Source organism: Priapulus caudatus, unplaced genomic scaffold (assembly GCF_000485595.1).
Source record: "Priapulus caudatus unplaced genomic scaffold, Priapulus_caudatus-5.0.1 Scaffold79, whole genome shotgun sequence".
NCBI classification, from domain to species: Eukaryota; Metazoa; Priapulida; class Priapulimorpha; order Priapulimorphida; family Priapulidae; genus Priapulus; species Priapulus caudatus.
The window spans coordinates 10,933-35,433 of NW_014577140.1; the positions used below are offsets into that span (position 1 = coordinate 10,933).

The following is a 24,501-nucleotide window of genomic DNA, read 5'->3' on the forward strand; positions in this document are numbered from 1 at the left end:
CGTTTTAGTGTATTACGCCATTTAGGAGTAGGATTTACATTATCTAATTAAGGTCTAATTATTTACGCAATTTAGGGTCCAATTTTGAGATGGTTTCACGAGCATGCGTACCAAGTAATACCCTGAGTGCCCACCCCTGGGTTTTGCAAACACCTCTTTTAATACGTGGCAACGTCTCTGTTAACATTTGGCTACTACTTTCGCGCTATAATTTATGTGTCCACTTTGTCCATATGAGAGATGATTAAGAGGCGGAGACAAATTTCGGGTTTATCCTGGCAACTATTTGGAGTTTCCACAGTCCGATCAGTCCTGTCAGATTTTGCCCTCGTTTCACTGGGTTATTCGGGCAAATAAAAGGCTAACACTCCATTAGGAGTGTTCCCAACTTTGATATCATTAATGATTAATGATTAATGATTAATGGTTGATAACCCTAACCCTAACCCTAACCTAACCTATAACATAACCCTAACCATTAAAGTTGGGAACACTCTTAATGGAGTATCACCCAAATGAAACGGAACCGCGTTTGCCGTCACGACGACTTCAAGTCTTATCGTTGTTACGAGCGGACTTCTTTGGATTGGACTTGGTTCCGGCCGGTTGACGGCTACTCGGTTGAATACCCATAGCAATGCTGAGTGATACTATATGCTGTAAGGTCACTTTTACAGTGTTTTACGGATACTGAGCTGGCTGCCTACTAGACTCGACGACGTTTGGTATGTCGGCATCTTCCTCTTCTGGAATTTCGCTAAAACATGAATCTAGGCGATTGATAAGTAACGTGTGCAAGTGCCTTGATGTGCGCGCGAGGTTGTTGTTTTGGTCGGGATACACCTGAAAATAGAAGGCAATAGTGATATGACGTTGAACAATACCTAAGTCAGTACTTCTACCACTAAGTTAACACGTATAAATTATTCGCATACGTATATACTATATATTATGTTTACGAGAGCCAGATGAGGTACACGTTTTGCAGGTAAGTGTGTTGAGTAACTTTCCTTAATATTCCACATATGATGTAATAATTTTCTTTAGTTCCATTACTATCAATGTCAAACAAATAATCAAAATTTTGATATAAACGTATAACTGTATAATCGAATAATTAATGGTTTTATTCGTAAAGTACACAAAGTTTGTGACGTACATAATACATTTGCACTCCTTTCCTCGGAACTTACCATGGAGCTGAACTGGATTTTGTTTAATTGAAGTTCCTTCATGAGCACAGCAGAATGCTGGAAGTGTACGTTGTCGTCTGATTCTCCGTGCACGATGAGGAAGTCTACGTCGGCGAAGTTGGCGGCGTTGAGCATCACTGAAGACGCCTACAGAGATAATGCGCTAATACGTGAGTACGCTTAAGATGCTGCGGCTGGGCCGAGAGCGATCACGGAATATCTTGGTTCATAATTTCGAAGAACATTAATCCTACGCAATGCACTGTACATTAGTGCCGGCAACGACTCCATCCCCCGTTGGTTATAGTGACAGACATTGCAGGCATCTCGTGTGTGTGTCTACGGGCGTGCGTATATATATATATATATATATGAATGCGTGCGTGCGTGCGTCAAAAGCAAGTCAAATTTAGTGATCGCTGCTGTTGGGCGGGTGTATATGCAATGTAATATCTTTCCACCCGGATGGTGTGTAGCACAATTATGGCTCATAGAGAACCCTCGGCACGTCTGTCTTTTGTTTACTAGTGATTTCATGTATCTGTGTGCACGTGCATGAGGGTTTGCATGCGCGCGTCTCGTGGCCATTTTGTTGAAAGAAAACGTACACATGCTTGCTTTTTACCTCGTACTCGGCATAATTATCCATCGCGCCTGGAAGGCCCATGAACCGCTCGGTATAAACTGAATCTGAAAACGGACAGAGACGTTATAAGAAATTATAATTATCGAATGTACGTTTACTGATTCTTAAGATTGTCCTGTAGGGCTACTAATAAAAAGATTCCCTTTACAAAAGTAAAAAAATGTGCCATTTTAAAGCCTAATTACATCAAAACGCAGGTCGTTTATTATTTTGCAGAAGTTCAAATATTTCCTAACAATTATTTCTTCCCCTTTCCACATTATAGTATCACTTAGTAGATTTTCGACAATACAATAGAGAATGATTACTCAGGTTTTGTCAACTAAGGGATCGTGATATAAGTAATTATTCATTATTTATAAGTAATTATTTACACTTCGCTATGTGAGCACTATTGTCCGCCGGTCAACGTTGCACACCCCGCAGATGTTTAAAGGGCACATGTACGCTTGCTGAGTTTTTCTTAAATTGATATTCTTAGCAAAGACGAGAACACACGACTTGAGTGTTTGCGGGTAACTTTATTAAAGGGACACTAGCCTCTAGGATTTTACTGCATACAACTGTACTTACTGTATAACAAATCGTCTATACCCACACGTATTTGTTACCAGATACCTAATTTAAAGGGACAGTAGCCTCTAGGATTTTACTGCATACAACTGTACTTACTGTATAACAAATCGTCTATACCCACACGTATTTGTTACCAGATACCTAATTTAATTGTTATAATTTATTACACATTAACGCTACGAAATTTGAACGGCGCCATGACACGCGCGACCGTGCTGCCACCCCGAAAAAGTTACGTATTTGACAATTTATTTTGCACGTGACAGACCGAGGGCTAATGACAAGAATGCAATTATATTTATGCCTAAATGCTATTTAACCGAACGATATTTATTTTAGGGCAAATTTATCCATATTATAACTGAAACTATATGTCGTTTATAAGATATTACAATCCTTTTGCTTTTAAATGAATAAATAAGAAACACTCTCGGTCTGTAGGCCTTGCATGGCTGGAAAGTGGTTTTGCGCAACTTATCAGATCTTTGAGTGGCGCCACCGTCGTTGTAATCAAACTAGTCGTTAGTTTTAAAACATTTTTTAATAATATTTCTAATGGTGATTGAACCATGAAATTTTTTATGTAGGGTAATTTTAACCTAAATTAACTGAAAATAACCCTAGAACCTAGAGTAAACGATCCCTTTAACTACTACTATATTTACTATATAGGCCCTACTATAATTATTACTACTGTATATTTTGTTGCAGAAATCCCACGCGAGGTTAGATGCCGAGACCTCTATTCATTTTTATAACCAAGTTTATTTGTCGGGATTTCAACGGAGAGATTTTCATCTGATTCATCAGGACGTTTTAACGTGAGTAAAATATTATTATTAAATTATTATAGATCATGGATTTTTTTGCTATAAGAATCATAATACAATTATGGTCGGGCATGGGTGAGCTCGGCTGTGCGATTCTGTTATATGTAATAATGCTCAGAAATGATACTTACCGTACAGTCGCCAGTTTGTGATCGGTGCAACAGCAATACCACATTGGAAAATATCATTGTTGCGGTTTAAGGGATGACTCAGAGCCCTCGCAGCAACATATCCTCCATAGGACTGTTAAATACGATAATAAGAAATTTTATTATTATTATTATTATTATTAAATCTTAATTGCATGTAATTTAAATACAAATACATGTACTGAAGACAGTCTTTCTTTTTCCTGATCAAATAATAAATTTCTGAGTAATACAGTACAAAACAGCACTATACAACAAAGAAAAAATATAATACAAAAACGACAGTATAGTACTTTATGTACAAGTAAAGTTAAAATCATTTCAACACTCATACGTACTCACTCGCACGCGCTCACTCTGGTATAAACCCACACCAATACGTACGCATTCACGCACATATAAACACATACAGACCCACACGCACGCACGCACGGACACACACACAAACACACACACACACACACATATACACACACACACACACATATATATATATATATATACATGGTAAAACCAAGGGTAAACAAATGACATGGTAATCCCAATAACGGTTCAGTTGTGTCTATAATGTTACGCACGATTACATGTGTCGCACTGCTAGTGTATTATATTATCTATCGTGAGGAAACTCTGGAATGGCATGCTGTGCGTACTGCGTAGGTAGGCGTAGGGGGCCCACTAATGACATCGTAAATTACGTGTATATTCTGATAGTAAGACTGTAAGAGTAAAGGCTACTCACCCATCCCCATATAGCGACCTTCTGCGGATCCACAAACTTATAGTTATCCCTGATAAAACTGCATACGAAACGAGACGGCAAATTAGTTATGGCACTGGCAGTAGTAGCTGCAATAATATTAGTGGTAATTATATAATGGTAATAGCAGTGTGTAATAGCATATAATGGTGATGTCATGTAGTGGTAATCATAGCATGAGAACCTATATGGTGTACCCAGAATTTACCATATTCGTTTACTCTTTCTTTGAGATTAACTAAGATGGGGTACATAATCCAACACACTTCACGAACCCCGATGGGTTACGTTTATATTACTATAAGAGCTGCCATGGAAATTGATTATCATCGATTTTGTGTGAAATAATTTGACTGTAAAGTATAAATCTACGCACTGTGTTGCGACAAGCTGGTCCGCAATTTCTTTTCGACCGAGATGTCGGTATATCTCGTACTTCATCATGTTTCCCTGACAACTAGAGCCGCGTCCATCGATAGAGGCGACGATGATGCTGCGGCTAGAGGCAAGATATGTTTGCCAGTCGACTTTGAACCGTTCCTGTACCTTCTGCGTGCCGGGACCACCATAGCTGTTATAACAAGTAATAGTCGTCATGATAGACGAATTCGTGACCACTATAGTCCTACTATAGTGACTACTATTACTAGTCCCGCGCGCATATTACACTTACTAGCTGTTAACAGTTGTAATGAATTATTTATTTAACTTACAAGTAACTATAAACATAATACCATATTTTAGTTTAAGTGCAGCATGAATAATATCGATGCCGAATCTTTAATTAGCACAGTGTTCCAATTCGGCAACGTGCAGGTAAAATTGTTTAATGGTAAACGGTTGCTCATAAACCAATGATGAAATTGCATAATAGTATCGCAAAATAGAAAATCATAATACTTACAATTTGTTGCCCCTGTTTGGTAAGAAAAATAGATTGTATAAGTGATATGGGGATTGTTATAGCAATAATCTTACAAAACACAATACTATCTCTCTTGTGCATTATTTACGGTTACATTAGAGCTATTATATTTACTTATAGATTGTTATGTTTAGTGTGAATATTGTATGAATACATATTGCATTAAATTGTATGAAGTAGTGAATAGTGTGAATATAGTGTGAATATATTGCAAAAAGGCGGTTGTATACCCGTGGTATATGTGATGAATATGTATGTGATATATTACTCTAATTTGTTCTTCTTCGAAAAGTGCACGCGTAGCCGCAATACTATATACTACGTTCGTAAAGAACGAGAAGAAGGACTTGTAGGATTTCGCTATAATATACAGGAATACTCACGCATCAATCAGAAGAGGGTACGTTATGACCTCTTCTTCCTTGTACTCAATTGGAAGATACATCTCCACATTCAACTCTGAAACAGAGTGATTATTAGAATCCGTACCAGTCTTGAATGAAATGCTTTCGCTTCTAATATATTGTCCCTATTCAGTGTTAGATGTGTTGTTAAATTTTAATGATTATTATATTCGATTTATTCAGGTATAATGTCACACTAATTTAGAGCTTTGAGATAACGTTAAAATTTCAATATTTAAAAATGAGCCCTGTTGCGCAAATACTGCACAGTACTGGGAAATAGATTTGCACGCAATGCCGTACAGTTTTCCAGTAGTGATCATCAACAAGGTATACAGAAGTTGCTACAGTTACAAGTAAAATACAATTATACTTACTATAATTGTCATTTACCGGTACTTGGAAGTATATTTTCTTTGGTAGAGCCGTGTTTTCAACAGTGATGCGTAACTCCGCAGAATCATACAGTATACTCACTGAACGAAAACAAACGTATACATATAGTAATAATGTCGCAACAAACAAATTATATACTCAGCCTCAGCAACATCAACACGGTGTTGTGTGCGTACATATATTTGTCTGGGAATGCTTCCCTGCGCGCGTGTATGTGCGTGAACAGACAAGTAATGTCAGTATTACAGTTTTACACGGTGTCTGACGTATACTTGTCATTTCGAATGACGAAGAGAAGAACGTTTCGTGGAGCGACTTTCTTTCCAGCGCAACTATGCGTTCTTCTGATGGGTATAGCGCAAAAATTTAATCATGATCAAGATATTGGTGAGGGTGTTGATGGTGGAATAATAACCCCCTAGTCGTTCGTTTTCTGCAAAAGTCACACCTTTGATTCATTTACTTTGTTGGCAAATTAAGTTAATTCTACTATCCCAATCTAGTATAAACTATGTTCGCTGTATTGGCGCGTCGTGTGTGTCGAATCGTTCTAGCAACAGTGGTGGCTAAGAGCATCAGCAGCAAGCAGATTGCCACAAACATCATTGTTTATTCGTCGTTTAGCCCCGTATTTCTATCCCGCTACTAACCCGTACCTGGATCTAGCTGCTCAATGCTGTGCAGGGTCCATTTGGGAATTCCCGGACCTTGGCAGTGCAGCACGTAGTACGTCGCGCTTTCGCTAAAATGCGCATCGTAGAACTGACAGTCATCGTCCAGCTCGCACGTCAGACAGACGGGCCGTTTAGGGTTGTCCGCCTGCGGCGTTCCAACGCTCCAGAGGTGGCGCCGCCTGGCGTACTCGCGATGGTTGTCGGTGGCGATGTAGTAGACGGTGTGTTTGTCGTGATTGTATCCGACGATGCCCGTCACGTCGAATGTGCCGTGCGTGAGCGGGATCTCGTGCACTTCGCGCTTATTATCCTGGTAATTTCAAGCACAGCACCAGCAAATTACCGCCCGTTTCGGCAAATCGAATGCTAGGTTAGCCAGCGCGCACATTATATGCATCTAGCGTGGACCCTCAAGAAAAATCGATGGTAGTAGGCCTATATGCCGAGAAGGGGGTATTTTGCTCTCCGATTCTCAAAGAGTGATATATGCGATTGTCTGTAAAGATCAATGCTTCTTGATTTGGCTTTCGGCTCTAACGTTGCGTAATGAATAATATGATATAGAAAAAAAACAAGCGAGGCTCAACAACGAATTAGTTAGTTTTGAGTAATTTATCATTTTATCCTCGAATGAACCCTGATGTAACCTAGAGTTATTATTCTATAAAACGGTCCAGCAAGATATGCGTAACATTTGTCGACATCATTATAGCGTTGGTTTTTATTGTCGCTCTTCAACAAGATCACTGCTACGTTACGGATACAGCGCATATACGTACGGACATGTCCAGCATGGTAACGTGCATAAAGTCCCCGTGACTGGCGTCGCGTTGCGGCAGAATGTAGAAGTAGCTCCGCAGGTCGTCGGCAAACACGGGAGGTTTGTAGACCTCCACCCAGCCGTGCCGCTCCATGTACGTGTATTGCTGGAACGCAGAACACGCGTGCACGCTACACTGTATATATATACCGCCGACGCCCCATCAAGTCCGTCAAACAAACGGTTTCTGTTACGCAGCAAAGGCGCGGTGTATGAGGCAGTCGGATTGATCTAACTATTGCATCGCGTATAGGCTCGTTTACATACAAACCCTCGGACGAGCGTCCTGCAATTTCGATAATGATGGACATGATCGAGGCTGCGGTAGATAAGGGGACAGGCTTAGTGCATCCGTGAATCCGTAACGCTTGAGTAGTTTATCAAGCGCTGCCCACGAGACTGTCTTCGACCTGTCTGCTGGCAATCGCTTCCTCCACCAACGCTATCCCCATCCGCGTCGAACATGCTGCGCTAAGATTTCATTCCCATTTTGTGGAGGAATGGCCACGTAATATTTAATAATCCTTATTTTTATTCGTTTATAATAATCAAAAGGGTTAAATTACTTACAGAGTTACATTGTCCGTAGGAGGTGGTGCTACACAGCGAAAACACGGATACGTTCTGTTGTCTGTTCATAAAAATCACGGACACCTGACTGTCGTCAATGAAGCTGACCTGGGTGAAATAGTGTTCTCTGAAAACGTAGACATTTTGTAAGTATAGTAGAACAAAAAATGTGGGCGTGGTAGGACAACGTATTTACATGTATTATATAAATCATTTATCCTGTAAGTCGACGCTTTATATATATTATATATATATATGTGTGTGTGTGTGCGTGCGTGCGTGCGTGCGCGTGTGCGTGTATAGCTGTCTGTTGGCTCGTTCAATTTCAAACCGTCGCTTGTGCTCTCGCATGCGTCGCACACAGATCCGCCATCTACCTTCAGACCACGCGCACGCACGCATACACACATATGCACGAACGCGCGCACACACACACACACACACACGCACGCACTCGCACGCACACACACACGCAGGCACGCACATTAACACGCACGCGCACGCACACACGCACGCAGGTACACACATTATACACACACACTCACATATAATACGCACACACACGCACGCACGCACACACACACATGCACCCTAGGGGGTGGCATCTCGCACAAATGGACCACGTACGGTAGACTCGCGATGTAAGCCGGGGGCTTTAGTGTTACTATCACCGTAGGGTTTCTCGTGTCGAAAACACTAAGCGTCACGTTGGATTCTTTTCACCAGCCTGCAAATACGAGATTAAGCATTTCGTCAGGGAACATTTCATCCAAATTGCTTGTACGGAAGCGCGATTTCCAATAAATAACAATTCTTATCAATAACCTGAGTGTGCGTGCACGCGCGTGTGTGTGTGTGTGTGCGTGCGTGCGTGTGTGTGTGTGTGCGGGCGTGCGTGTGTGTGTATGCGGTTGTTAACTGCTGTGCGTAAATACAATGTGTAAATTGCACACACGTGCATGTTTGTATCAGATTAATTAGACAAATATTATTTTAATTAATGAGGTGTGGTACAGTCATAATCGATTGAAGATGTGGATATTAACAAAGCAACATATAGAAGAATGGGAAGAGGAATGGTAGACGCCAATTTATAACCTGCTATACAAGGGATGATGGGGAATTAAAGGAACAGTGTGTGTGAGGGCTCAGAACCCCATTACTGTGATTCAGATGAGATTTACTGTAGAGTAATCAGCCAAGATCGCATATAAGGGCAATAAGGAAAATATACATCAACAGGCGGGCTCGATTGAAAGGAGGATGTGAAACCGCGGGACCGTTTGGAGGCCCGATGAAAGTCGTTTGATATATAATGACTGGCAGTTTCAGAGAACGGGGCAGAACAGGACGTTTAGCCAAATTCAATCTGTAGTGGTATTGTATCAAATCGTATTAATTCCTTATTGTAACCGTGTACGAGTCGACATAATTGCCCAAAACATCGTTAATTTATAACGGTGTTTTTTTTATACATAATCGGTTACGTCGGAATAGTAGGGTGTATCGCGCCATATTGATAATCTATGATCGATTGGTGATACAGCAGAATTAGCCTCTGATAGCGTATGAAATGCAAAGATGTTTCTGGTGTGTCATCAATATATGTTATGTGATTATTGATATAATCATCGTGAAGTGATCGAACATCATAAATCTGAGAATAATATCCAATTAAAATGAATTTCCTACTGGGAGTCAATGTTGATCTATTTAGCGTGTTTACCTTTGGATATCGCATTTCCTTTACGGTCGTATAGGGATCCATTTCATCGCCGTATATCGGGAAATAGTATGGTTTGACCTCGGTGTCGTTGAAGGTTGCATAACAGAGTTTATGACCACTAGGCGACCACCAAATAGCGTGATCGCTTCGTATTATTTCCTCTGTAATTGACAATATTTTATATAATAAAATGATCGATAACTCGAGTAGAGCGTGTAAACTAATAATCGTTTTGAATTTCTTGTTGTAATAATAACGCTTCCACTGAATATAGCACCCAAATTTTTCACAGGGGCCCAACGAAAACAGTCGGCTACCGAAATAACCAAATCCGCGATCACGGACCACTTAGCGAAGGACAATCACACCATCGATTGGGATAATTCGAAGATCATCGATCGCGAGCCAATCAAAATCAAAATCAATCAGATTAAGGAGGCCATCTGGATCCGCAAGATCCCGAACATCAACCGTGACGAGGGGGGATACAGACTTTGAGAAAGCGTCCTGATAGGAGGCGAAACGTCAGCTGTACGTTTTCAATCAACACGGTTGAGTAACAATTAACCCAGATAGGTCTATCCAAGAGTACATAATGGAAGATCTATCGTATCAAGAGCTAATAAACATTTTGTGTTTATTAGCTCTTGATCGTATCTAACCCATTTTCCTAGGGGCAAAGCATCGTGCGTGGTGTGTTCTGAAACCATTGACGGACCATGTAATGTATCTACATTCCTCTGGCGAGCATATGCCCCTGGGCTCCCCCCCCCCCGCTAGCTACGGCCCCAGGATTGAGGATAGATAAGATAGAAAAGAAAAGCATCTATGTTTCTGTGACTTTGCGTGATTCTCACGACTGTGCCATCGCCACTGTGCTCGTTGTTGAGCGTATCCGCGGTCAGCAACGAAGTTCAGTCAATTATGTCCGTGGCCATCAGCCGCGCGCGCGCCCATTCATTGTTGGTTTAACCGCAGTAATTACCTTCGTAAACCCAATCTGGGATACCGTTGAATACAACAGCCATCTCTCCATCGTGTGTCACGCGTAGAGGCTTCTCCGCGTCCCACGCGTCTTGTTTATAGTAGATGTTATTTTTGTAGACCATCGCCTGTAGTAACAAGACAATCGACGCCCTTAGAACATCGTCAATGAAACGAGCCGCTGCGTGGCGGAGGAGTACAAAGAACGCCAAGTAATATTTTGTCAATGGGTACAGCCAATAGAACTACTACCGTTCACGAAACTCTCGTGCATATTGCTAGGATACGACGCTAATTGTGTCGACAGCTCAAATTCTTGCCTTTCTAGACGAATTCATTAGGCCACGCCAATCATTCCGCGGGTATATCTGGTTATTGGTAATAATACGCGAGCAAGAGTGTCTACTTACTAAGCTGTGTCCGACAGGCGCCCAGCCGCAGTACTGAAGCTTGCCGTTCTCGTCGGAAGACTCTGCGTAAACATCTTTTAATACCCTGAAGAGCAACAGCACCTATTTAAGTAAAATTTATAGTGGCGGATAAAATCACAGCCGCAATGAGAAAAACGTAATATGTATTTACGTCCGCCGCCGTTCAGATGCGTCTTCTTGCATTCGCGCTGCACGCCAGCTGTGCCTAAGATCGTCGCACGTAGTCAATATAAGATAAAAATAGTTACAGATTGAGTTAAAAGCTCCCGCGTGCACGCATGCGTGTGGATGTGCGTGTGTGAATTCATGGCTTTCACAATTTTATATTGCAAAATACCATAAATCCCATAATACTATAATACTAACTGTGTTTCGACATCGTATAGAGAGTAGCGTTGCAGACTGCTGTGTCTCCAAACCTGCAAAACCCACCAAACGATGTACATTAAACATCACATTTTAAGCGGCAGGTCGGCAATTGCGAAATCGTGCAGGAAAGCTCTATCAAGCTCTAGCAGATGAGGCCACGATAGACAATTTACCGGATCCCCTTCAGTTCGTTATCCGCGAAGTAAATTTATCAATTCCCGGGATCTATCCAATTTTCGAACGGCTCTAGGCTTGATGTATGATAGCGGCGCTTACCGGCTCTATATCGTAGGCCAATAGAACATATTTTACATCTGGGGACACGTAATAGACATCCGTGTTGAGTCTTCTCTAAAATATAAAAGAAAACTTGTTTTGATCATTTTGAACTGGATTATTTGCAATCGCCGTATTTAAATTTATTGTATTATTGTTTATACTCGTCGATCATTGGAATTATGCACACTTTAGGGAATGCAAGATTACATTTTTTAAATCTATTACTCACAAAAGTGCTATTATCCATAAGGATCCTAAGGGTAGCGTTAGGGCCTAACCCTTCGCCCAACAACCTTGTATCCTGGATCACTAATGCACCATCGTCATTCCTATAGACGAATTTATCACCTAAAATGTAGACGATGAAATAAAACCTAACGATATATAACAGGAGTAGATAATAGGGATATATAACCAATTCACACGTCAGTAACGACCCAATGTAAGTTATAATTACGGAACACTTGCAACCTAAAACGTGTTCAAAGCCTGGTGAGGCACCTTGCATGTTAATAAAAAATCTATTAGTTTGATAGCTTCTTATTGGTAACAACCCTTGTACGAAAAGTTAGCCGGTTGCCCGATGAATGAACTGCAAGATAACATAATCGTCAGAGCAGCAGCACATACTGAAATACTTATGCTGCGTTGCAATTACAAAATGCGATAGATATACTTTTAGCTATTTATGATTACATGTACCATCTATAATGATAATTTAATAGCTGGCACTAACCTTTCGGCCGTGCGGAGTTCATTATCGTACCACTATGATGACCAGACATTTAGGGTGCGACTGATATATTTATGGAACATCAAAATCTATAATATAGCAATATGATGTTTCTTTTTTAGACCAAATTGATTATACAGTACATTGATATTCATACCGCGTATCCACGTGATGGAGTATTTGTCAGTGTCGAATGCGTCAGTGAATAACTGATCAAAGACCATCCGCTCCCCCTTGAAATTGTCTTCTTCGGCTGAAGAGTTAAAAATAGAAATGGTACTTGCAGTTAGTAAAAGAGATATATTATTGCATCTGTTACAAGGTAGTCTGGAAAGAATACATCCCCGTCTTTTATGCGACGCTTACCTTTTATATGTACGCCCATCTAACGGGAATGTATTTTATCAGATTGAATCCAGCATTGTTTACAGCGTACCGCACACGATCCCTGTCTATATAATGCTAGTGATATCTCTATCTGCACAAATCCGTAATGCTGGTGAAAGCTCATGCAAATCTTCCATTACGGCACGATACAGTACGATACGGCCCCACGATAAGCCTCTATACATGAGCTGTTTTGACCGTCTGTGTCTGTCCTCGCGTTACAACTATAGAGATGGTTCTCTGCTAAAGGCCACGAGAATATCGAAATGCAGCAGTAAATTGAAGTCCGTGCGTGCATCGTATCTCAAGTGCGTCGGCGCAGGTAGTTCAACGCAATAGCCATTGAATAATAATAAATACAGCACTGTAAACAGTAATGGGGAAAGCATGTATTTAGAATATGATACTCGATAAAAAACTGATTTCATATCAGTATTCAAGGTTATTACGAACATATACCGCGTACGACCGAATCGCGTACGTGCTATTCCGATATATAGGTACCATTCCTCCAGCCGAGACAGAGACGTCATTCGCTATTAACCGGGCGTGGCTCGAATCGTGGGACGTCACTAATCTCACATGGGTGGCTACACGATGATGACGTATTTTCGGAAAAAATAAATAAATTTGCGCAATAGTTGGAGCGTGTGGCAGGGTGCGTTACCTGGCGTCAGCACGACGACTGCAGTGACGATCAGCGCGAAGACGATGAGTATGACGAGTACAGCAATGCCGATCCCCCGCCAGTTCCGCTCGCTCGGCTGCCCTCCGACCAACTCCTGCAATGACGTAGCAAGTGAAATGAGTCACCGATACTTTGATAAAAGCGCGCCGCATAGAGAGTGCACGAGCGCAAGATTTACATCCAAGTCGCGCGCAGACTCCACTGTCCGCAGTCGATACGCCGCTGTCCGGCATTCAGAAACACATTATTACGAAGATCGGCAACGATTCATGCAAAACTTGTTTTGAGATATTTGTGGACGAGGAAATCCGCACTACGATCAGTTATTCAGATTATACTTCAATCGATAGTGCGACTATTGCACGTCTCATCGTTTCGAAAATTGCCCGGACTAGTGCATTTCATATGCAAAATTGACATGCAGCTACATTGACATTTTGTTCATTTATCCAAAGCTCTGTGGCGTGTCCTTGCGCCGTTTATATTCATAGATTTCTGTAGACGATTCGATCAAATAACTGAGAATATGGCGAACGCTTCTAAATAACTATACTTCAGTACAGGTTTTTGCTCTTACCAGCAGTTTCCCTATAAGGAAAACGTGCTGTTTATGTATTGTACTCATAATTGATGTTCTGTTTGAGCTCAAAAAGCTCAGATAAATCGCAAACCGTTTCGTTCCTTCGAATTCGACTTTGGAATAATGCACATTTAAGGCCGATGTGCATCGAGAGAACTGTGAACTTACTGTGCGTAGCGTCAGGGAATAAGGGGAATATTTCGTCGAAGTTGTTTCCTCCGACAAAGTCGCAACACATTCCACGCAAGTGCTTGTAAATCTTAAACTCGTTACGGAAACTTTCATTTTGTGTTATCAGACATTACTTATTTATTCGTGGAGCAGAGGTGGAAGGGAATGTGTTGCTGACAATATTATTATCTTACAATTTTAAGTATGACGGATAATGAGAATAAGAATGAAAATGTCAGATATGATAAATTCCGGGATATGACGGTCTGAAAATCCACAAAATTTGAGGATCCAGCTGCTTTAAATAACTTCATTTTACAAAATTGCCTCGTTACATAGATTCTTACACATTGTCTGATCACCCTTGGTTATAGATCAGTTTCGCGTACATGGCACGAAGCAACAACGATGTATGTGATCAAATATATATTTAATAATCGCTTACATATACAAAGGTTCTTTTGATGAGAAACGTTAATATTTAGCCCTTTCATGGGGATACAATTTTGTGTGTACAATGCCGATATGAGCTGATCGGGTATTATTAAATTTATCTCAATTATTTAGGCGATTTTTTTAATTTACGAAACATCTCATGAATACAATTAAGTTTGCATAGTACAACAAAGTTAGGCGTTCTACTTTTTATATAGTTGTGACAGCTATGTTGATGCATGATGCTGTTAATCTCCTACAACTTATGCACTACTTCACATTAGCAACAAGTGTTCGTGTAGTAGTAGTATAGGCAATAATTTATTGGAACTAGAGTCATTCTAATTCTAATTCATGGCGATCACACGCACACACACACACCACGCGCACACACACCACACACCATACACGCAAGCACGCGCGTTCGTACACGCATGTATTACATGCAAGCACGCGTACATTACATACACGCACGCACGCACGCACGCACGCGCGCGCGTGCGTGTGTGTGAAGCAATTAGCGCCTGGCAATTCATTCACGACACCATATATCTTCCCTGTCAAACTCTCTCGCATGCTTGCATGTATATATAATCGGGAGTGGCTCCGAGAACGCGCGATACGGTTACATGGCTATAATTATAATTACCAAACTCTTAAATCCTCCCTTGTGCCGAGGATTCGGCACTTTCCTCATGTCGATCGCTCGGACACGATGTCACACCAACGCAATGCTGTTAGTGTTCTCAAATATCAACACAGATTGTGAAGAACGATTCGCCGGCGAATTTTGTCGCATCAAGTTTCATATCACCACAACAGCTCCGCTCGCCGGCTGCAAACTCTGCCGCCAGTCAGCGTATAGAGGCAGCGTTGCCGCGCAGCGTAGCTATGACGACTGAAGCATCTCCCGCGCAATGTTTGTCATGGCAATTCCGGCTGCGAATTGATTTTATTAATTAGGTCATTAACTTCATGCGAAGTCACCAATATGCGCATTAATCAGCCGCAGCGCGATGCGCTCTAGCTTGCGTAATTAATACTGCTGCTGCTTCAATGCGCGGAAGCCATACTGCCTCTGCTGTACTGGGCGATGGCTAGGCACATGATAATGATTCCTCATTTGGTCTGGTAAGCGGTTTTCTCCGATTGCCGACACGTGTTCCGTGTACGGTGATTTACGATCGCATCGACATGTGCGCGATATTCGAACGCCGTACACCCCGCAGCTAACCGTGTCATCATGTCTCGGAGTGTGTTTTATTTTCCTAAAGAATGCCGCCGCGTGTTTTTCCTTAGCTGCGCGTACACTCGCAAAATATATCGGCGTGTTCGCAGATGATCTGTCAAGGCGATCTATATGAATCAATGCGGCAGTCTATTTCTAGAGGCTAGACTATTTCTTACAGTCGTGTACACGATTTGTTAGAGGAGGAAACGATTTTAGGCCAATAACCAAGTTTTTTGTTTCTTCGCGTTTTTCTGCGGATCATAGAGTTCTCTGTGTTTACGAGGCCATGTATAGAATCCGCTTGTACCTGAGCTAATATTGTGTTTTTTTAATGAACTGGGTAATTTCGTCTAGCCGCCAGTTTTTTTCTTTTATATACCATACCTTTTCGTATACTCCTTGATTAAATCAGGGGAACAAGGTACAGAAAAATATACAGAGTACTCTTGTTATCCTGCATTCTTGATTAAATCACTCGCTTTACACCAATTAGCGATGTATGCTATACTCATCAGTGCACATGCGGGTCAGCATGTTATGAGCATTTACGAATACACTGATATGAAGCTTCATAGAAAGCTGTCCTACTCGCACCACGCTTGACGCAACCCGTTGCAAATGAGGGAAGAGAGACTGAGAAAGATGTACATAGTTCTTCCGATAGACATGAATGAAACCATGTCAACCTTTCAACACCCAAACAGGAATGGAATTCAATTCTAGTGCGAAGCGATGCGCTTTCGGTTTAGGTTCTAATGACGTATTATTTTCGGATTATCTGTGTTTTCTAGGTAGTGTCCATAGTCGCCGCAACGCAGAAGAAACTAGCGAATAGTAAAATAATAAATACAACCTAGGGACCTTGACCAAACGTCTTATTTTTGCCTCAGTTTACCCGACTGTAAACAAACAGCTTACTCAAAATTGCAGAGTATTATTAAACTTAGCTCGCTGTAAAAACACGCGCGAATAATAGCACACAGCGCGCCGTGACTTACACCTGATAAAATGCTGAATGTTAATCTATCGTCTGAATCGTACAAGAGCTCTCATAGACTGCTAATCGAGCGATATATTCCCTGGTGGGAACACGTGTCAAAGTTGTGCATTTACGTAAAACCCACGTTTTGGCCATTAGAGAAATTGCTATTTCACCCGCATTGCATCAAACTAGATTACTTTGTAGGCTTTAGGCCATCCCGAACCAGACTCGTATGCGAATGATGACTGCAGTCGGTTTGTCTTCCCAGATACTGTTCTACTGTTTTGTCTGTAAGATATAAGACTGCGATTCTTCTATAATTATTTGTTGTTTTTCCCAGTAGTGATTGCATCGCTTTGTTAGACACGAGTAGGGTTACGTACGTGCACGCAACTGCACAGGCGTACATTCTGCGTAATCCATCTTAAAAAGAAAGCTCTATTCCCACAACAGATGACATTTTACAAATCTACGAGAGTAGAAAACACCTCGAGGACTGCAATTTCGATGAGTGTACGGTCGCAGGCTAATTGCCGTCAAGGTATCTAGTTACGGAACTTTAGCGCGATTACCCGTATAAAGCACACCATCCAGCCCGCCGATTTGTCGAAAACCCGCGAAAACCACAATTCCCCCAGCGCCCCGCGGGCAATTTAACCAAACCGCCGAGCGCTGCTATCTAGAAAGAACAGCTGTCCTTACACGCTGGCCTTATATTACGCGTGCTGTTTTTTTCACGCAGAGTTACTGGCGTCTGCTGTGTTGATTTTTTGCGACACAGGGAAACAAACAGTGCTCTCTCGCGAGATGTTATAACCTCGATTTTCGGCGCACGACCCAGGTGGCGAGTAGAGCAACGTAATCACATTAAGACACTAACCATCCTGCTGATGCCAACGCGTCGGTAGGACATGTCAGTATACTTGCTCACCACCTAATTGTGAAACATTAATGCGCTGCCGTGTTTTCGATGTTATCGCGAATGATTTCTACTGCGAGAACTCTGACGTACCGGACTGTGACCTATAGAGTAAGGCTTCCTGTATTATTCACCTACGGCATGTAATAAACCCATACGGCAACGCCAGCATTTTACATCACGTCGTCTGTACTCTTAGAATAATGATATGTTATACGTTCCTTATCGGTTACAATATTACCCATGTTGTATGCGTTAAAGATGCTCGAAGGAACGTACGTACATCCATCAATTGAACTATTTGGGATAAAACCAAATTATTAAACGCACTTATAAACCGCTCGCTGTAAGTAATAACGCGCTCTGATCATTTAATGTACAGCGCCGTTAGGTGTGTAGCCGGCCATTGTACGCGTAATCGTAGCCATAGCAACGAAGCAGGTACGTCCTGCCCTATTTTTCTTAAGATATCTAATCTTGTGGATGTGAGTACGTAGCAACAGCGCTGTACGCGTGCAGCCGTCGTGCATTACATGCTCGCTGCGCGCGGTGGTGAGAGCGGTGAGAGCGGTGAGAGCGGTGAGAGCGGTGAGAGCGGTGAGAGCGGTGGTGAGAGCGGTGGTGAGAGCGGTGAGAGCGGTGAGAGCGGTGAGAGCGGTGAGAGCGGTGAGAGCGGTGAGAGCCGTGAGAGCCGTGAGAGCGGTGAGAGCGGTGAGAGCGATGAGAGCGGTGAGAGCGGTGAGAGCGGTGAGAGCGGTGAGAGCGGTGAGAGCGGTGAGAGCGGTGAGAGCGGTGAGAGCGGTGAGAGCGGTGAGAGCCGATGAGAGCCTGAGCAGCGTGAGAGCGGTGAAGCGGTCGAGAGGCGTGAGGAGCGGTGAGGCGTGTGAGAGCCCGTGAGAGTGGTTAGAGCGCGTGAGAGCGGTGAGAGCCCGATAGAAGCTGGTGGGGAGAGCGGTGAGAGCCGTCGAGCAGCCGTGAGACGTTTGACAGGCCGTGAGAGCGGTGAGAGAGCCCGGTGAGAAAGCGGTGGTGAGAGCCGTGAGGCGGTGGAGAGGGTGAGAGCGGTGGTGAGAGCCGTGAGAGTGGTTAGAGCGCGTGAGAGCGGTGATGAGCGAGAGAGCGTGTCGAGAGCGCGTGAGAGCGGTGACAGCCCGTGAGAGCCGTGAAGAGCGCGTATGAGAGCCGTGAGAGCGGGTAGTGGAGAGCGGTGAGAGCGTCGGAGAGCGCGTCGCAGAGCGCGTGCGTGAAGAGCGTGACGAGCGGTGGTGACAGAGCGGTGCAGAGCGCGTCGAGAGCCCCGTGAGCGTGAGACGGTGAGAGCGGCTGGAGCGGTGAGAAGCGGTGAGAGCCCGGGAGCAGCGGTGGTGAGAGGCCGTGAGAGCGGTTGAGAGCGGTGAGTGAGAGCGGTGAGAGCCGCTGAGAGCGGGAGAGCGGTGAGAAGCGGTGAGAGCCGTGAGAGCGGTTGAAGCGGACAGAGAGCGGTGCTCGAGCGGTCTGAGAGCGGTGAGGCGGTCGGGTGAGAGCGGTGAGAGCGGTGGTGAGAGCCGTGAGAGCGGTGGCAGAGCCGGTGAGAGCGTGGTGAACCGTGAGCACCGGTGAAGCCGTGAGGCGTGAGCAGCGGTAGAGAGCCGTGAGGCGGTGAGAGCGGTTGAGCAGCCGTGAGCAGCCGTGAGCGGTGAGAAGCCTGGATGAGAGCGGTGAGAGCGGTGAGAGCGGTCGAGAGCCGGTGAGAGCGGTGAGAGCCGTTGAGAGCGGTGTGGGCGATGAGAGCGGGAGAAGCGGTAGAGGGTGGTGTTAGAGACGGTGAGAGCCGGTGAGAGCGGTACGAGAGCGGTTGCAGAGCGGTGAGCACGCCGGTGAGAGCGGTGTGGAGGATGAGACCGGTGAGAGCGGGCAGAGCGCCGTGAGAGCGCGTGAGAGCGGTCGCTGAGTGATGGCAGAGCGAGGACGAGCAGGTGAGAGCGTTAGCTCGAGGCGGCCGTAGAGCGATGCAGAGCGGTGCAGAGCGGTGAGAGTGGTTAGACAGCGGCTCGCGAGAGCGGTGAGAGCGGTAGAGAGCGGTGAGCACCGCTGATGGGAGCACGGCTGAGCAGCGGTGAGAGCGGTGAGAGCCGGGTGAGACGGTGAGAAGCGGTCCGAGAGCGGTATTGTGAGCGATGAGAGCGGTGAGAGCGGTGAGAGTGCACCGTTAGAGAGCAGGTGGAGAGCGGTGACGAGCGGTGCAGAGCGTCGAGAGCGGTGAGAGCGTGAGAGCGGTGAGAGCCGGTGAGAGCGGTGAGAGCGATGTGAGCGGCATGGAGAGCCGGTGAAGAGTGCAGTTAGAGAGCAGTGAAGAGCCGCCGTAAGAGAGCGGTGAGAGCGGTCGAGAGCGGTCGAGAGCGCTGCCTGAAGCGGTGGCGAGCGTGAAGCGGTGAGCAGCGGTGAGCAGGGTGAAGCGCGTGAGAGCCGTGATGAGAGCGGTGAGCGGTGAGAGCCGTCGAGAGCGGTGGAGACCGGTCGAGAGCGGTGAGAGCGGTTGAGCGCGCGGTGGTGAGAGCGAACGCAGAGCCGGCTGAGGCCGTGATGGGCAGCCGTGAGAGCGGTGCGCGGCCTGAGGCGGTGAGAGCGTCGAGAGCGGTAGAGCGCGCTGCCGGAGCTTGCTGAGCGTGAGAAGCGCGTGCAGCCAGCTAATGACGAGCGTCGGGAGCCGGTGAGAGCCGCTGAGAGCGCGTGAGAGCGGTGAGAGCGCGTCTGAGAGCGTGCTCGAGCCGCAGTCGTGAGAGCTCGTGAGAGAGGCCGCTGCCATGGGAGCGGTGAGACGAGTGAGCGGTGAGAGGGTGAGAACGGTGGTGAACGAGCGGTTGAGAGCGAGTAGAGAGCGGTTGAGAGCCGATCGAGAGCAAGTGTGAGAGCGGTGAGAGCGGTGAGAGCGGTGGTGAGAGCGGTGAGAGCGGTGAGAGCGGTGAGAGCGGTGAGAGCGGTGAGCTGCTGCTCGTAAAGCAGAATGCGCGCGCCTCTTTCGTGCGAGGCAGACGTGATAAACGTACAGCACAGCACCGCAGCGTCTAAGCCTTTCACCCAAACATCTAAGCCTAGCGCGATTACACACGAAATATGACCGACGCTCATGCCGCCTGACGTCACTACCCTTGTTACTGACGTCACTACCCTTGTTATTGACGTTACTAGCACTTGTTCCGACATTTATGTCCTAACAACTTATGTCATAAATTTCTATGCCATCCACGATTCATCGACGTCGTAAAGCTACGTACATCATCGTTGCCAATTGATATCGCATACCGCCACGAAGAAAGCAGCGTAGAAGCTAGCACGCGTCATTCACGCGCGATCGCACGCAAGTGTTTTTACACTAATGCGCGTAACGCCACTGGTGCTACGCGTCATTAAGACACCCCGTAATTATACGGCGCTTCCGTGGCGAGAAACACACGTGTGTCCATGGCAACAGATCTACTTCCGCGCGCTAATCGCGGTTACGCGCGCGCTAGTCTCTATGATAATTAAGAGCGACGCGCTGCAGCTAATTCGTAATACACGCCACGGTGACGCCCTGCAATCTCACACGACGCTGTCCTCTGTCGTCGTCCTCACACGCAGCTGGCACGGAAGCTCGCCGACGCACACGTACGCAGGGCGCGCTGATAAACCACACACACGCTTTGCAACACTTCACAAAAAAGCGCATAGCCCACGCACTTAAATCCCCGAGCCGATGCCTGTGTGCATACGCGGAGAATCAGCGAAGCAGGTATCGCAATATTTATGACAACCTTTTACGAGCACACGGAGGTTCGCTTCCTACGTCACCGACGAACGCAGTCAATCGCAAGCCGTTAGGCTCGGCTACATCTACGTGATGTAACGTAGTGTGCGCTCACACGACAGCGACATCACGGGATATAGACACGCGTATGAGTCACAGCACGAACAGCGGCAGCATTTCGCAAACGCGTCGAACAAATAAAAGTAAACGATATAGTCGTCGATGTCGCAGCATCTGCGAGTGCCCGTGGCTCGCCAGCACGCGCATGCGCCGTGCGGACGGCGATTCGCACACACACACATACACACACACACTGTATGGAGGTCGAAGCGTCTGCGCTATGTATTGCTTCCTCTATATACGCAAGACGTAGGTCTGCAATTAACACCCATTTACACAATCGCTTGCGCAGTTCGTCTCGGCGATGGCGTTATATAGGGATACTGGCCGGTATTCCTGCTGCAGATTACTAACACGTTCTATAGAAATCAGCCCTTATGCTTTGCCGGCTCACAAAAATGCGCGCGTCTGTATGACGATGCGGAAATTGACGTATATGGTCTTATACAGATGGTTGCCAATCTGCGGGAATCAATTGCACGAGCAACTTCGCTGAAGTTGTCATCCGAATCTATTCACTTACAGAAAACATAGGGAGCGATACCCCAGATTTAATGCCGTTTTGTGTGAGCGCGCGTGTGCGTGCGTGCTTATGCGTGCGTGCGTGCGTGCGGCGGTGTTCGCGTCTGTGCGCGTAGCATAGATGTGTTATCGTTGCCGCGCGCGATCGTCTGCGTTCAAGTGCGTGCGCGTGCGGACGCTCGTGTGCTTCTCATTTTTACTGCCACGTTTCCTGTTTCACGTATCGATCGCGGTTTGTTTTGATCATTGTTTTGCACGCTGATGCGAGCGTCGATGCCTCGTGTAGACGTAACGGGAGGGAGTCGCATGGCTTGTCGAGAACGCTCTATACGGAAGTCGCAGAGCGAACGGAGTAACGCTCGTGTCGTATGTCTACAGAAGTGAGAACGCGTGCGGCAACGACACACGCCTGTATGTGCGACGTAGGGACTTTACATGGATAGAAAAATAATTTTATGAAAATGATTGGCATTTGTGATTGCGCAAGTAAATTGAGCGAAAGCCCCCTGTTGAAGTCGCAACGACAATAGAAATTGATCAGTATACGTACATGCACACACACACACACACACACACACACACACACACACACACACACACACACACACACACACACACACACACACACACGCGCGGCGGCGCGCGCGTGTATATTCTAGAGTATTTCTAACGATACATGTGCCTAAGGGTTCCTATATACAGAGAGTTGCGCCAACTCAGGATTTGACTCCATGTTGTTTTTCCAAATGGATCCACACCGCTGCCGCTTAAGTACAGCGCTGTATGATACGCTGTACAATGGTCCGTAGTAATTAATTAGACTAATCGTGCTTCAATAAACGTAAATTAACAGAGATTATAGCTAAGACATGTGTCTATGTGTATATAGATTTCTAAAGAATGTAACTCAAATCGTTCGCAGGCGATATGATAGTTTTATTTTACACTTTCTTACCGCCAAGCCGTGCGTATATTAACCTGTGCGATACCGCGCGTAGATACTTACTAATTATTAAACCACTCGCGCTTCAATAAACTGCAAGAATCACAGAGTCATAGATAACACATGTTGTTTATATGTATCTTAGATTTCTAGAAAAGTAACTCAAATCGTTCGCGCTATATGATAGCTTAATTGTACACTGTGCTTAGTTGTAAACAACAGCAGCTAAGTCATTTTGGAAGAATAATGACAACTGTAATTCACAAGATAAATGCGTATACGTTCCACTCTCCACTCGCTCGCAGCTGTAACATGTGTTTTGCAGTTCTAGAAATCTAGATACACATAGACACATGTCTTAGCTATAATCTCTGTAAATTTTGAGTTTATTGAAGCACGATTAGTCTAATTAATTACTACGGACCATTGTACAGCGTATCCATACAGCCCTGTACTTAAGCGGCAGCGGTGTGGATCAATTTGGAAACAACATGCCGTCCAGCGATCACGTAACCGATTTTTTCTGACTCGTCATGGCGCAACTCTCTGTATACAGGGACCCTACATGTGCCGGGCGTGCGCGCGTGCGTGTGTGTTTGTTTGTGTGCGTGCGTGCATGCGTGCCTGTGTATATAGCGTAGAAAGACGCTAGTCGTGAGTCCATAAATATTTCCGTTTTGCACCATCTGCTAGGCGATGTACGAAAATTGATTGCCTTTCAAATAACTTCATAATTCGTGCATAATTTAGATGCGCAAATCTGAGGAAAACGTCTATAACTGTCAAGCATTAATCGCGCTCACTGTGTTTTATAACATTTACACTCGGCTTTATAATATCCACACAGGATAAGGCTACATTTTTGTACAGCGTGAAGCATAGATAATTTAGTGAACCATTATAGATTTAGCTTTCATCTATTCGTGTCACATACTGTAAATTCACAAGGATAGCGAAATACAATACAACAAATTCATAGTTATAATAGATTGAGTTGCTTGTCTATAATTATTGATCAAATATGTGCAATAACAGCAAAACATTATATTTCCTGTAAACATCTACTCTATATGTGTGCGCTCTAAGCCTATACGTCTAGAATAACACGTCAGTGAAACTATTTATTTGTATCGAATTGCTGTAAGAAGCATTCAACTAGTTTAGATTATAAGCCGGATTGGGATTCGGTTGATCACGAAATATGGCAGAAACACAAACAGAATTCATGCATTTCATTCTTCCTATGACGAACGACGAACTACGATGTCTTACCATATGACATTCCTGCGACT

General features: G+C 44.7%; 1 protein-coding gene across 1 annotated transcript; it reads right to left on the reverse strand.

Moving 5' to 3' along the window:
* Positions 1–526: 526 nt before the first annotated feature.
* On the reverse strand, positions 527–15,423 carry LOC106821597 (dipeptidyl aminopeptidase-like protein 6). The gene is made up of 22 exons (XM_014826480.1): positions 15,376–15,423; positions 13,520–13,634; positions 12,623–12,718; positions 11,962–12,080; positions 11,730–11,804; positions 11,451–11,503; positions 11,064–11,148; positions 10,655–10,781; positions 9,636–9,830; positions 8,571–8,658; positions 7,944–8,070; positions 7,333–7,479; positions 6,536–6,863; positions 5,861–5,959; positions 5,463–5,538; positions 5,059–5,070; positions 4,531–4,725; positions 4,137–4,194; positions 3,377–3,488; positions 1,819–1,883; positions 1,194–1,340; positions 527–843 (listed from the first exon to the last, which is right to left on the reverse strand). The coding sequence occupies exons 1-22, from the start codon at positions 15,421–15,423 to the stop codon at positions 682–684; spliced, it is 2,529 nt and encodes an 842-aa protein (XP_014681966.1). The 3' UTR covers positions 527–681.
* Positions 15,424–24,501: the final 9,078 nt, after the last annotated feature.